The 14,401-nt window shown below is 39.6% G+C and overlaps 1 protein-coding gene and 1 pseudogene across 4 annotated transcripts in view; one reads left to right on the top strand and one right to left on the bottom strand.

The window, feature by feature from the left end:
- FAF1 (Fas associated factor 1) overlaps nucleotides 1–14,401 on the bottom strand; it is a 520,728-nt gene that overhangs the window by 297,891 nt on the left and 208,436 nt on the right. For all 4 annotated transcript variants that reach the window (XM_001137725.6, XM_054666796.2, XM_063780489.1 and 1 more), the window contains one exon: nucleotides 5,538–5,629. In XM_001137725.6, coding sequence (XP_001137725.1) covers nucleotides 5,538–5,629 — 92 coding nt within the window. The remainder of the gene's footprint in view (nucleotides 1–5,537; nucleotides 5,630–14,401) is intronic.
- Nucleotides 11,147–11,204, top strand: LOC112207092 (U6 spliceosomal RNA; annotated as a pseudogene).

Here is a 14,401-nt window from a genome sequence, read left to right as displayed (position 1 = left end):
CCATATATATAATATATACATATATATGGGAAATATGGTTGTATACCTATATATATTGTATGTATACAACATTCAGGTTTATGCTAGTTTATTTTATATATGTATATGCATACATATATATGTGTGTCTATATATGTGCATGTGTACATGTGCATACATATACATATGTACTTGTGTACACATACATGCATATACGTGTGTACATGTGTACACGTACATACATATACATATATGTGTGTTTATGTGTATGTGTATACATATGTGAGTGTATGTGTATGTGTGTATATATGTGTATACACACATACACATATATAAAATAAACTAGCATAAACCTGAATGTTAATATATAAACTCTTTAGCTCATGAAGCAATACAAACAGATAAGAACACAGTTGGGACTCAATTACTTTTTCACTGAAGAAGTATATCCTTGCAACTAATATATACTTCGTTTCAGGGTCATCATGGCAAAAATTGGCAATGTAGGTTTTCAGAGATCATTAGACCTTGAAAAGATCACTGAGAGCACCTCAAGCCAACGATTTTATAGATGGGAAGCTATATAGCCTGAGAGGTTAGGTAACTTGGATGAGGTCTCTAGTGTTACCTATATATCTTTTACTCCAGATATCTTTTTTGTTAAAGCTCTCACTCTTTGAAATGAATAAATTACTATTGTACTACATATGACCTACTATCTTGATAAGCACAGAAAATTTCATTCACCAAATTTCTTTGCCAGAAAATTCACATACATTTCAAACTCCTAACCTGAAGCTAAAAACTTGCTGAAGTATTTCAAATGTTTCTTGAAACCAATACACATTAAGAAATACATTGTATACCTTTACATCATAAGCCAGGAAATGCATTTATTCAACAGATATTTTTTGAGCCACCTACTCTGTACCAGGACTACTCTAGCCACTGAGAATATAGCATTGAACAGAACAGCCTAAAATAAAATTCTCTGATCTTAGGGAGCTTACATTTGAGTAGGAATAAATAAGTAACCCTATATAGTTGAATGTTGAAGGTGACAATTTTTTGACTAAAAATAAAGCAGGGAAGGGGGGATAAAGAATGTGGGGTTGGGGAGCTTAGCAATTTTAAACAGGGCGATCAAGGTGGGTCCCACTTGGAGAATGTGACATTTGAGCAAAAACTTAAAAGGTGAAGGAAGCAAACCATGAGAATATATAGAGAAAGAATATATTCCTTCCTGGGGAGGGGCAATCTTACACAAGCATGGAACATAAGGAACTTATTCTTAACCCCTCCATGAGAGGACCCAGCTTATTAAGTGTGCAGTCTTAATCCAAGGGTATTGAGACTTACTCTTGACTCATATTAGTTATGTGTTAAATGAAACGAAAAACATAATTACCCTTATTATTTGAAATACACTCTGGCGTTTCCTATTGTATTCTATTTCTCTTTTTTCATTTCTTTCTTCTTCTGTTTTGTTTGTTTGTTTTTGTTTAATGCTGCTGACTATAACCCACTCGATTAACTTCTCAATCCACTAATGGTTTATGGTCCATAGTTTGAAAAAAACATTGCATTTGGCAATTACCTATAACTTTACAATTTACCAGGAGACATGGACATCCTGAAACTTTATGTCAAATATGTGATATCCTTTTGAAATTGATGAGTTATCTCTATAGAGTTAACATGCAAACAAACAACACACACACACACACAAATTATTTTTCTCTTTTTATCTTTCATTGTTTTACTTTGTGAATTATTGGTAAATGCTTGCCATTTGATCAAGTTATTATTGTTCTTTTTCCATGCCACTATCCAAAGATTTTCTATTAAATTTTCCCATCAAACCACATATGGAAAGATTAAATAAAATGGATACTTTCCTTAAGTTATTTACTCATGCATTCATCCCATAAACATTTATTTCAGGTCTGTTATGCCAGGCTTTAAATATACGATGATGAAAGAAACAGATATGGTCCCTCTATTAATACTGGTGTGATGGAGAATGCTGGGATGGGACCAAATTAGATACAGAAGCCTGTTGGAGAAGGTAACATTAAGCTGAGACTTGAATGATGAAAAAGAGACACCCATGTGAAGAACAGGAGGTAAAGCATTCCAGGCAGTTGAATAGCATCTGTCAGACAAAGATGTAAAGAGCTTGAGCCTATTAAAAGATTTCAAAAAAGGTTTCTGTGGCTGGAGCATGGAAAGTGAGAGTAAGAAAGGCTCAAGATGATGTTGTAGAGGCGAGAATGGGGTAATACAATAACTTTTAAACTATTGTGAGTAGTCTGAATTTTATTTGAAATGTAATAAAAAAGCTATGTTTTAATGGAAGAGTGATATAATTCATGTTTTTAAAAGATCACTCTGACTGCTGTGTGGAGAATGCACTGGAAGAAACACTGAAAGGAAGCTGAGACAACAATAATGAAGTTACCATATTGCTCCAGACAAGAGATGCTCATGGCCTCATGGCCTGAATTAAGCAGTTGCAACTGAAATACTAAAAAGTGGCCATAGTTGAGATACATTTTAAAGATCGAATCTACAGAATTTACCAAAGGATTAGGTGCTGTAAGAAATGAGAAAAGACTGATGGCCAGTTTTGGATTCAGCAGTGGCTATAATCATTGTGCCACTTCTTGGGGGAAGATTGGTAGAGATATGGGACAGGAGGGAAAATCAAGAGTTCCATTTTAAACACGTTAAGTTTGAGACACCAATAAGATATACAAGTACAAAAGTCAATTACCAGTTTGGATATGTGAATTCAAAAAAGTATGAGCTGAAAATATAAATTTGGAGGCAATCAGAAAATTAATGTCATGGGAATAGCAGAAATCACCTAGTGAAGAGTACATAGAAATAAGTAACTGAGGCTGGGTGCCATGGCTCATGCCTGTAATCTCAGCACTTTGGGAGGCCAAGGCAGGAGGACTGCATGAGTCCAGGAATTCAGGATCAGTCTGGAAAACATAGCAAGACCCTGTCTCTACAAAAATTTAAAAAAAAAAAAAATTAGCCAGGCGTGGTGCACATCTATAGTCCTAGCTACTTAGAAGGCTGAGGTAGAAGCATCACTTGAGTCTAGGAGGTCAAGGCAGCAATGAGCCATGATTGTACCGCTGCACTCCAGCCTAAGCAACAGGGTGAGAACTCATCTCATAAAAAGAAAAAAGAAGAAGAAAGAAGTAAATTGAAGTATTTGTAACCAAGGCTGTGTTCAAATTTGGGAGGGGGGGTGTGGTGGGGGAGAAAGACTCTTGCTCTGTCGCCCAGGATGGAGTGTAGTGGCAAAATCTCAGCTCACTGCAACCTCCACCTCCCAGGTTCAAGCGATTCTTGTGCCTCAGCCTCCCAAGCAGCTGGGACTACAGGTGTGCACCACCACGCCCAGCTAATTTTTATATTTTTAGTAGAGACAGGGTTTTGTCATGTTGTCCAGGCTGATCTCAGACTCCTGGCCTCAAGTGATCTGCCTGACTCAGCTTCCCCAAGTGTTGGGATTACAAGGGTGAGCCACTCCACCCAGCTGACTGATTCATACCCACAGGTTTCTCAATGAATGAATGAATAAATAACTACAAAAGCGAACTCATTTTGGTGTTTTCTTTCTGTCAAGGTTGTTGATTTACTCAGTCAGCACTTTTAAAAAGTTTTAATCCATGCACCAGCAGCAGCGGGGGATAGCAAACTATGGCCTGTGGGTCAAACCCAGCCTGCTGCCTGTTTTTGTATGGCCTGTGAGTTAAGAATGGTTTTCACTTTTTTTAAAGGTTGGAAAATAAACCAAAAGAATATTTTATGGCATGTGAAATTACATAAAATTCAAATGTCTGCATCCATAAACATACTGAAACATAATTATGCTCGATGTTTCACATATTGTCTACAGCTGCTTTCCCACTAAGAGAGCAGTGATTAAGTAGCTGTATGGCACACAAAGCCTAAAATATTTACTATCTGACTCTGTACAGAAAAAGTTTGCTGCCACCTAATCTAAACTTATCTGTATCTTGCCAACCCAAACTTCCTGTAAATATCTCACTGAAATACTCAGAACATCTCCAAATTTCAAATGAACTTATATATAAGTACTTATAAGCACAATGACTGCAAGAAGCCATTCACGAAGAAGAACTGAACCAAAAGTTGAAGTTTTTATATTTTTATTTATTTTTATTTATCTTTTTTTTGAGATAGGGTCTCACTCTGTCGCCCAGGCTAGAGTACAGTGGCACGATCTCGGCTCATGGCAGCCTCCACCTTGTGGGTTCAAGCAATTCTCCCACCTCAGCCTCCCGAGTAGCTTGGATTACAGGGGCGCACCACCACGCCCAACTAATTTTTGCATTTTTAGTAGAGATGGGGTTTTACCATGTTGGCCAGGCTGGTCTCGAACCCCTGACCTCAGGTGATTCACTTGCCTCGGCCTCCCAAAGTGACAGGATTATAGGCGTGAGCCACTGCGCCCAGCCAAAAGTTGAAAATTCTAAGTTTATGCCTGGCCATTAAAATGACCCAGTAACTAATGTGAAAACATTCAATAATTATTTCTACCTCAAACATCTAAAACTCTAGAACTAACTCATTTTTTTTCCTTCTTTCTCCACTCTCTCTGGAAGAAAAAAAAGTGTGTAAGCCCAGGTGCAGCAGCTCACACCTATAATCCCAGCACTTTGGAAGGCCGAGGCAGGCGGATCACAAGGTCAGGAGTTCAAGACCAGCCTGGCCAACATGGTGAAACCTCATCTCTACTAAAAATGCAAAAATTAGCTGGGCGTGGTGGCACGCACCTGTAGTCCCAGCTACTTGGGAGGCAGAAGCAGGAGAATTGCTTGAATCCAGGAGGCAGAGTTTGCGGTGAGGCAAGATCATGCCACTACACTCCAGCATGGGCAACAGAGCGAGACTGTCTCAAAAAAAAAAAATGTGTAAAAAATGTTATATCTGAGGTTGCTACTGGGTCCCTAAGAATAGCAACTATTTCCTTAAAATTGCAATACTCTCTGCAAATTCTTAAAATATAATTCATTCCATGCACCTGCCACTATCCAAGTCAACAAGGAAAACAACATCCTTATTTAAATTCTCCAAGTTTAAAAAATTTCCTATTATCTTTGTTCCATAATCAATACTTGACATAAATGTATACGCTGCATGTGACTTCTTTCGGACCAATATGTAATTGCTCAGAAAATTATTATTCCAGGGCATTCACTGATACTCTAGGAGGTTTGAGAAAAAGGTAAAGCCTCTCAAAAAAAGGGCCAAACTCCTTTAAAAGTTAGAAATAGGAAAAACATGCCATATACTGTTTTCATTTACAAATCTACTCATTTACAATTGTTATTGGTTTATCATGAAATATTTTAGCTTAGAAAACACTACTTGCTGATTCCTTAAACTAAATTACTATTGCCAAATCTACTACTGCCATATGTAACAACATTAATTAAAACCAATTTTTACATATCATTTAATCAATGGCATAACTTAATTTTCTTTTATTTCTATGCAATTAAGAAACTCACACTGTCTTCCACATCTCCCGTCTTCCAGCCTTTTAACAGCATTTTGGACACAGGTATCTGAAGTTCATTTTCTAGAATCTGTTTAATCTCTCCTGTATAAATAAGAAGAGATCAAATATTACTAACAAAATAACACAGTTAACATTTGTCCATATCCAGAGCTAACACTAATATGTGGCATACAGTGTACAGTCAATGACATTTGTCTGATGAATATTTCTGTATCTATAAAATGGGAAATAATATTATTTATCTTATCTTGCCCTAGGATCTAAGGATGACAAAAGATAGCATACATTAATGAAACTAAAAAATAAAGCTAGGCTGGGTGTGGTTGCTCATGCCTGTAATCCCAGCACTTTGAGAGGCCAAGGTGGGCAGATCACCTGAGACCAGGAGTTCAAGACTGGTCTGACCAACATGGTGAAACTCTGTTGAAACCCTGTCTCTATTAAAAATACAAAAAAAATTAGCCAAGCGTGGTGGAGCACACCTGTAATCCCAGCTACTCAAGAGGCTGAGGCAGGAGAATCACTTGAACCTGGGAGGCAGAGGTTGCAGTGAGCCGAGATCGTGCCACTGCACTCCAGCCTGGGTGACAAGAGAAAAACCCCATCTCAAAAAATTAAAAACAAAAAATAATAAAGCTAATATATAGATAATAATATATAGGAGACAATTTAAACTGTATTAAAGAGAAGAGCAACAAGAATTTCAGAAAAGAAAAAAAATGTTGATATGGTTTGAATTTGTGGCCCTGCTCAAATCTCATGTCAAATTGTAATCCCCAGTGCTGGAAGTGAGGCCTGATGGGGGGTGACTGGATCATAGGGGGCTGATTTCCCTCCTTGATGCTGTTCTTGTGGTAGGGTTCTCAGGAGATCTGGTTGTTTAAAAGTGTGTGCTACCTTTCCTCTCTCTTCCTCCTGCTCTGGCCTGCTCCCACTTTGCCTTCTGCCATGAGTAAAAGCTCCCTGGGCCTCCTTAGAAGCAGATGCTGCCATGCTTCCTATAAAGTCCATGGAACAATGAGACAATTAAACTCTTTTTCTTTACAAATTATCCAGTCTCGGGTATTTTTTATAGCAGTGTGAAAACAAACTAACAGAGAGAATTGCTACTGAAAAGTGGGGCATTGCTATAAAGACACCTGAAAATGTGGAAGCATCTCTGGAACTGGGTAATGGGCGGAGGCTGGAAGAGTGCAGAGAGCTCAGAAGACAAGAAGATGAGGGAAAATTAGGAACTTCCTAGAGACTTATCAACTTGTTGTCAACAAAATGCTGACAGTGATATGGACAATGAAGTCCAGGCTGAGGAGAGCTCAGATGGAAATAAGGAACTTATTGGGAACTGGAGCAAAAGTCACTTTTGTTATGTGTTAGCAAAGAACCTGGTGGCATTGTGCCCCTGCCTAGAGATCTGTGGAACTTTGAAGTTGAGAATGATGACTTAGGATAACTGGAGGAAGAAATTTCTAAGGAACAAAGCATTCAAGATGTTGCCTGGCTGCTTCTAGTACCCTACGCTCGTATGTGTGAGCAAAGAAATGACCTGAAACGAACATATATATATATATATATATATATATATATATATATATATATATTTTTTTTTTTTTTTTTTTTTTTTTTTTTTGAGACAGAGTTTCGCTCTTGTTGCCCAGGCTGGAGTGCGACGGCGTGATCTCTGCTCACCACAACCTCTGCCTCCTGGGGTCAAGCAATTCTCCTGCCTCAGCCTCCCAAGTAGCTGGGATTACAGGCATGCACCACCACACCTGGCTAATTTTGAATTTTTAGTAGAGATGGGGTTTCTCATGTTGGTCAGGCTGGTCTCAAACTCCCAACCTCAGGTGATCCGTCTGCCTCAGCCTCCCAACGTGCTGGGATTACACGCATGAGCCACCGAGCCCGGCCAATGAATTTATATTTTAAAGGGAAGCAGAGTGTAAAAGTTTGAAAAATTTGTAGCCCAGTTATGTGGTAGAAAAGAAAAGCCCATTTTCAGGGGAGAAATTCAAGCGGGCTGCAGAAGTTTACATAAGTAAAGAGAAGCCAAGTGCTGATAGCTAAAACAATGAAGAAAAGGCCTCACAGGCATTTCACAGACCTTCACAGCAGCCCCTGCCATCACTGGCTCAGAGGCCTACGAGGTGGGTGAGACCCAGGGCCTCACCACCCTGCACAGACGCAGGAAACTGCTCCCTGCATCCTGGCTGCTCTATATCCAGCCATGGCTCAAAGGAACCTGGGTACTGTTTGGGCCGCTGCTTCCATGTGGTGTTAAGCCTGCAGGTGCACAGAATGCAAGAGTTGAGGCATGGGGGCCCCCGCATAGATTTCAGATGCTGTATGGAAAAGCCTGGATGTCCAGGCAGAAGCCCTCATGGAGAATCTCTACTAGGACAGTGCAGAGAAGAAATGTGAGGTTGGACCCCCACACACACAGTCTCCATTGGGGCACTGCCTGGTGGAGCTGTGAGAAGAAGGCCACCATCATCCAGACCCTGAAATGATAGATCCACTAAATACCCTGCACCTGGACAAGCTGGAGGCACTCAACACCTGCCCTTGAGAGCAGCCATGGAAGCTGAACCCTTCCAAGCCACAGGGGTGTAGCTGCCCAAGGCCTTGGGAGCCCACCCCTTGCATCATTGTACCCTGGATATGAGACATGGAGTCAAAGGAGATTATTTGGAACATTAAGATTTAATGACTATCCTGCTGGGTTTTGAACTTGCACAAGGCCTATAGCATCATTCTTTTGGCCATTTTCTCCCTTTTGGAATGGGAGTATTTACTCAATGCCTATACCCCCATTGTATCTTGGGAGTAAGTAACCTGCTTTTGCTTTTACAGGCTCACAGGTAAAAGGGACCAGCCTTGTCTCAGATGAGACTTTGGACTTTTGAGTTAGTGCCAGAATGAATTAAGACTTTGGAGGACTGCTGAGAAGGGATGATTGTATTTTGCAATGTGAGAAGGACATGAGATTTGGGAGGGGCCATGGGTGAAATAATATGGTTTGGATTTGCATCCCCACTCATGTTAAATTATAATCCTGAGTGTTGGCAGTGGGGTCTGGTAGGAGGTGACTGAATCATGTGTGACAGATTTCCCCCTCTGGTGCTGTTCTTGTGATACAGTTCTCGTGAGATCTGGGTGTTTAAAAGTGTGTGCCACCTCCCCTCTCTCTCTTCCTCCTGCTCTGGCAATGTGACGATGTCTGCTCCTGCTTTGCCTTCCACCATGAGTAAAGGCTCCCTGAAGCCTCCCCAGAAGTAGATGTTGCCATGCTTCCTGTATAGCCTGCAGAACTGTGAACCAATTAAACCTTTTTTCTTTATAAATTACCCAGTCTCAGGTATTTTTTTATAGCACTGCCAGAACAGACTAATACAAATGTGTTGTATCAGATAGAGAAAGCTTTGTGAGGGAAATGAGACTTAAATTAAACTTGAAGTATAGTTGGTCTGCAAAGGACAGACAAACCAAAATAAGGAAGGATACTCTATACAGTAAAGAAAAATGCCAGGCGTGGTGGCTCATGCCTGTAATCCCAGCACTTTGGGAGGCCAAGGCAGGCAGATCAACTGAGGTCAGGAGTTCGAGACCAGCCTACCCAACATGGTGAAACCCTGTTTCTACTAAAAATACAAAAAATTAGCCAGGCGTGGTGGCACATGCCTGTAATCCCAGCTACTCAGGAGGCTGAGGCAGGAGAATCACTTGAACCCGGGAGGCGGAGGCTGCAGTGAGCCGAGATTGCACCACTGCACCTAGATGACAAGAGTGAAACTCTGTCTCAAAAAAAAAAAGAAAAGAAAAAAAGAAAAATGACTGAAAGGTAAAAAAGCAAAAATAGACATGATGCTAATGAGAAACAGTGAGAAATCACAATTTTCCCTGTGCCCCACAATTATTTTTCAGGAATCAAATCTACTTATAAATTAATCAGCTGATTTCTGGCACTACACTATTTTAAAGATCAGTGAATCAGAATGTACTTATCTTTCATATATCTGCTTATGTTACGTTGCTGCTAGTCTACAGTTTCAGATTAAAATATAATTCAATTCCATTTACAGTAAGTACATGAATACCAAAAAGACTGATTATATTACATATTAAAAGAAGAAAAATAATTCCATGCTGATGAAGAAAAAGAAGAGTGGGGGGAGAACTTATGATACACAAGTTCTATGGGAACACAACTACCTAAGTAAGCAATGCTACAATGCAATTATTCATGGTCTCAATGATACTTTTTAACTTTCCTTAAAAAGATCCCTATCTGAGCACTTTGGATAGTGATTAACTATCATAAAAATAATTCTGGTTCAACACTATAGTTGTGGAAGCAAAAACTTTAATCAATCTTGGCCTTCAAAAATGTCACTGCTGACAAAGAATCATTCTGTTTATAGAAAGAGTAGAAAAATAAGTCACAGTTTTTATACCAAACACATATAAACATTGCCTTTTTGCTTGTGGCTGAGGTTGATATTTCTAGAGCTGTACCTGTCTGGAACTGAGCTTATGTATTTGCAAGTCTGTCCAGTGCTCAGAAACCAATCTCCAAGACCTGACACCACCTTCTTACACTCTTGAAAACACTCTGAGCCCTCATGACTTAAAAGAAGTTTCTTAAAGGAAAAACAAGAAGGGACTTTAACTTAAAGTCCCAGTTACTCTTGCAGAAAGCCTGGGTAACACATGAGACAAATAGCCTTTTGTTCCACAGAAAGAGAGGAATAGAAAACAAAGCTGGAATCATGACAGCAACCTGAGTTCCTCATATTTTAAAAATTACTCTCTATTGCAAGGTGGCTCATGCCTATAATCCCAGCACTTTCGGAAGCCAAGGTAGAAGGACAGCTTGAGCTCAGAAGTTTGAGACCAACTTGAGCAACACAGCAAGACACCACCACTGCAAAAAATTTTTAATAATTAGCTAGGCATGGTGGTACATGCATGTAGTCCCAGCTATTCAGGAGACTGAGGCAGGAGTACTGCTTGAGACCAGGAGATGGAGGCTGCAGTGAGCCATGATCGTTGCCACTGCACTCTATCCTGGATGATAGAGTGAGAACCTGTCTCAGAGAAAGAAAAAAAAACACGATTCTCAGCCTCAATCTCTTCTTCTGCAAAGTGGAAATGACAACCGTAGAACAAACACTTCGTTGGGTTGCTGTATTAAGTGATATAATTCAAGAAAAATGTTTTGCAGAGTGCCTAATACATACTAAGGAACTCAAAAAATGTTATTTTGAGTTGTATTATTATTATTACAATTGATGAGATAACATACACATAAGTGCCTAGCATAGTACCTGGGCAGTATAGGTTCTCAAAACACAGGAGTTACTGTTTTTAGGAAATCCAAAATAATTCAGGGGAACAAAGTACTGGAATGTAGCAAGTTTCAGAGCCAGAATTCATATTTGTGTCTACCTAACTCCAAAGATCTTACCACAAGATGGCACTGCCACTGCAGTATCCCACCCCAGGCCACGTTCCTTGAAAAATTGTGAAGACATGCAGATGTCATCAAGAACAAATCACTGAATCCAATAGCATACTTTTGTATTTAAAAAATTAACTTAAGTGCTTGCTTTGGCAGCATATATACTAAATTTGGAACAATACAGAGAAGATTAGCATGATAAATAGAATTTAAAACATTAACTTAATTGGATTATGATTTATATGTAATAAAACTCACTCATGAGTTTTGACAAATATATACAGTGTTATAACCACCACACAATCAAGATAAGAACATTTCCCATAGCACAAAAACTTTCCTCATACATTCTTAGATCAAAAGCCTGCCCCTACCCACACTGATCCTCCTTCTCACCCTAAAGATTACTTTTGTCTGGGTTCCTTTGTTTGGAGTAATGTTTTCGAGATTTATCCTTTTTCTTTTCTTTTTTTTTTTTTTTTTTTCATTTGAAACAGTATCTCTCTGTTGCCCAGGCTGGAGTGCAGTGGCGCAATCTCGGCCCACTGCAACCTCCACCTCCTGGGTTCAAGTGATTTTCCTGCCTCTGCCTCCCGAGTAGCTGGACTACAGGCGCATCCCACCACACTCAGCTAATTTTTGTATTTTTAGTAGAGACGGGGGTTAACCATGCAGGCCAGGCTGGTCTCAAACTCCTGACCACAAGTGATCTGCCTGCCTTGGCCTCTCAAAATGCTGGGATTATAGGCATGAGCCACCGCACCTGGCCAGATTTATCCATGTTTATACGTGTACAAACAAATAGCTCCAAGTTTAGCTCTTTTTTTTTTTTAACATGAAATGGGTGTTGAATATTGTCAAATGCTTTTTCTCATTTACTATACTAATATGGGGATGTACAGTGATGGATTATAAGCTGTTAAACAAGCTGTACATCCCCATATTAGTATAGTAAATGAGAAAAAGCATTTGACAATATTCAACACCCATTTCATGTTAAAAAAAAAAAAAAAGAGCTAAACTTAGAGCAAAGTAGGAATATAAGGCAGCTTTGTAAACTTGATAGAGGGCATTGCTGAAGAACCTACAATAGTTGATAATGAAATACTAAATACTAAGTATTTCCCTCCTACGATCAAGAGCAGTGCTAGGGCCATTCAGCACTATTCAGCATTTCTATTTGTTTGTTTGTTTTGAGATGGAGTCTCACTTTGTGGCCCATGCTGGAGTGCAGCGGCATGATCTCGGCTTACTGCAACCTCCGCCTCCCAGGTTCAAGCAATTCTCCTGCCTCAGCCTCCCATGTAGCTGGGACTACAGGCACGTGCCACCACGCCTGACAAATTTTTGTATTTTTAGTAGAAACAGGGTTTCACCACGTTGGCCAGGCTGGTCTTGAACTTCTGACCTCATGATCCACCCACCTCGTCCTCCCAAAGTGCTGGGATTACAGGCGTTGAGCCACTGCACCCAGCCTACTATGTTTTTGTAAACAAGCCCACATGGCCTACTTGGCTATGATGTATAATATAAACGTATTTATACATTTTATTATATTTTACTAAATTCAGTTTGCAACTATTTTGTAAAGGATTTCTCCCTCCATAGTTATAAGAAATATTTTCCTGTAAAAATCTCTATCTAATTTTGGTATTAGGGTAATGCTAGCTTCATAAAATAAATGAGGCAATGTTTCATCTCTCTCTTTTTTGCGAAGGACTGGTAACAGTTCTTCCTTAAATATTAGATAGAATTCACCAGAAAAGCCATCTAGCGTTTCAGGTTTTCTTTGTGGGAAGGTTTTGTTTTTGTTTTTGTTTTTTGAGACACAGTCTCACTCTATTGCCCAGGCTGGAGTGCAGTGGCACTATCTTGGCTCACTGCAACCTCCGCCTCCCAGGTTCAAGCGATTCTCCTGCCTCAGCCTCTTGAGTAGTTGGGACTACAGGCGCGTGCCACCATGCCTGGCTAACTTTTGCATTTTTAGTAGAGATGGGGGTCTCGTCCTGTTGGCCAGGCTGGTCTCGAACTCCTGACCTCAGGTGAGCTGCCCACCTTGGCCTCCCCAAAGTGCTAGGATTACAGGTGTGAGCCACCATGCCAGGACCTTTTTGTGGGAAGGTTTTGATTGACAATTCAATTTATATATTTGATGTACAGCTATTCAAATTTTTTACTTCTGTGAATGTGGTAACTTGTACCTTTAAAATAATTTTTCTAACCTTTTAGAGTTTCATGTAAATTTACCAGCATAAGTTTGTTCTTAATATCACCTTATAGTCCATGTAATGTACGTAGGCGCTTCTTTCATTCCCAATATGAATAACTTGTGTTTTCTCTTCTGTTCTTGTTTTTCACACTAGCAAAATAATTATCAGTTTTATTAATCTTTTTAAAAAACAGCTTTAGGTTTTGTTCATTTTCTCTACTACTTATCCATTTTCCACTTACTGTTTTCTGCTCTTATACATATTATTATGCTTCTGTACTTACTTTGGGTTTGATTTGCTCATTTTTTTGGTTTTGTTTTGTTTTTTTGAGACATAGTCTCATTTTGTCACCCAGGCTGGAGTGCAGTGGGGTGATCTCAACTCACTGCAGCCTCCGCCTCCCGGGTTCAAGTGATTCTCCCGCCTCAGCCTCCAGTGTAGCTGGGACTACAGGTACACACCGCCACACCTGGCTAATTTTTGTATTTTTCAGTAGAGATGGGGTTTCACCATGTTGGCCAGGCTGGTCTCGAACTCCTGACCTGAAGTGTTCCACCTGCCTCAGCCTCCCAAAGTGCTGGGATTACAGGTGTGAGCCGCTGCACCCAACCATCATCCTCTTCAAAAGGTCTTAATGGCTTCATTAAGATATGTTTAATGTAAAATAAACTGCACATATTTGAAATCTAAATTTAATAAGTTTAAACAATTGAATCCAACAATGAAATCACCACCTTAATCAATGTTATGAATTTATCCATCACCCTCAATGGTTTCCATGTGCCCCTTGGTAATTCCACCATACCATCCCCAACCTCTTCCCTAGAGAACCACTAATTTGATTTCTATGACTGTGCCTTAGTTTGAATTTTCTATAATTTTACATAATGGAATTGCAGAATGTATTCTGGCTTCTTTCACTCAAAATGAACTGAGATTTTTCCATATCATTGCAGGTAACAATAGCCCACTCCTTTTATTAATAAGTATACCACTGTATGCATATACAACAATTTGCTTTATGTACATTTGGGGTTGTTTCCTGTTTGGAGCTATTACAAAGAAAGTTGCTATAAACAATAATGTACATGTCTTTGGTGGACATATGCCTCCATTTCTCTTGAGAACCTATGTAGAAACTACCAAAGTGTTTTACAAAGTGGCTTCCATTGCAATGTCTTCAAG

Source organism: Pan troglodytes, chromosome 1, assembly GCF_028858775.2.
Source record: "Pan troglodytes isolate AG18354 chromosome 1, NHGRI_mPanTro3-v2.0_pri, whole genome shotgun sequence".
In the NCBI taxonomy this organism is placed as follows: Eukaryota; Metazoa; Chordata; class Mammalia; order Primates; family Hominidae; genus Pan; species Pan troglodytes.
Note: the sequence above shows the minus strand (reverse complement) of the source record. Positions and strands in the feature narration are given on the sequence as shown.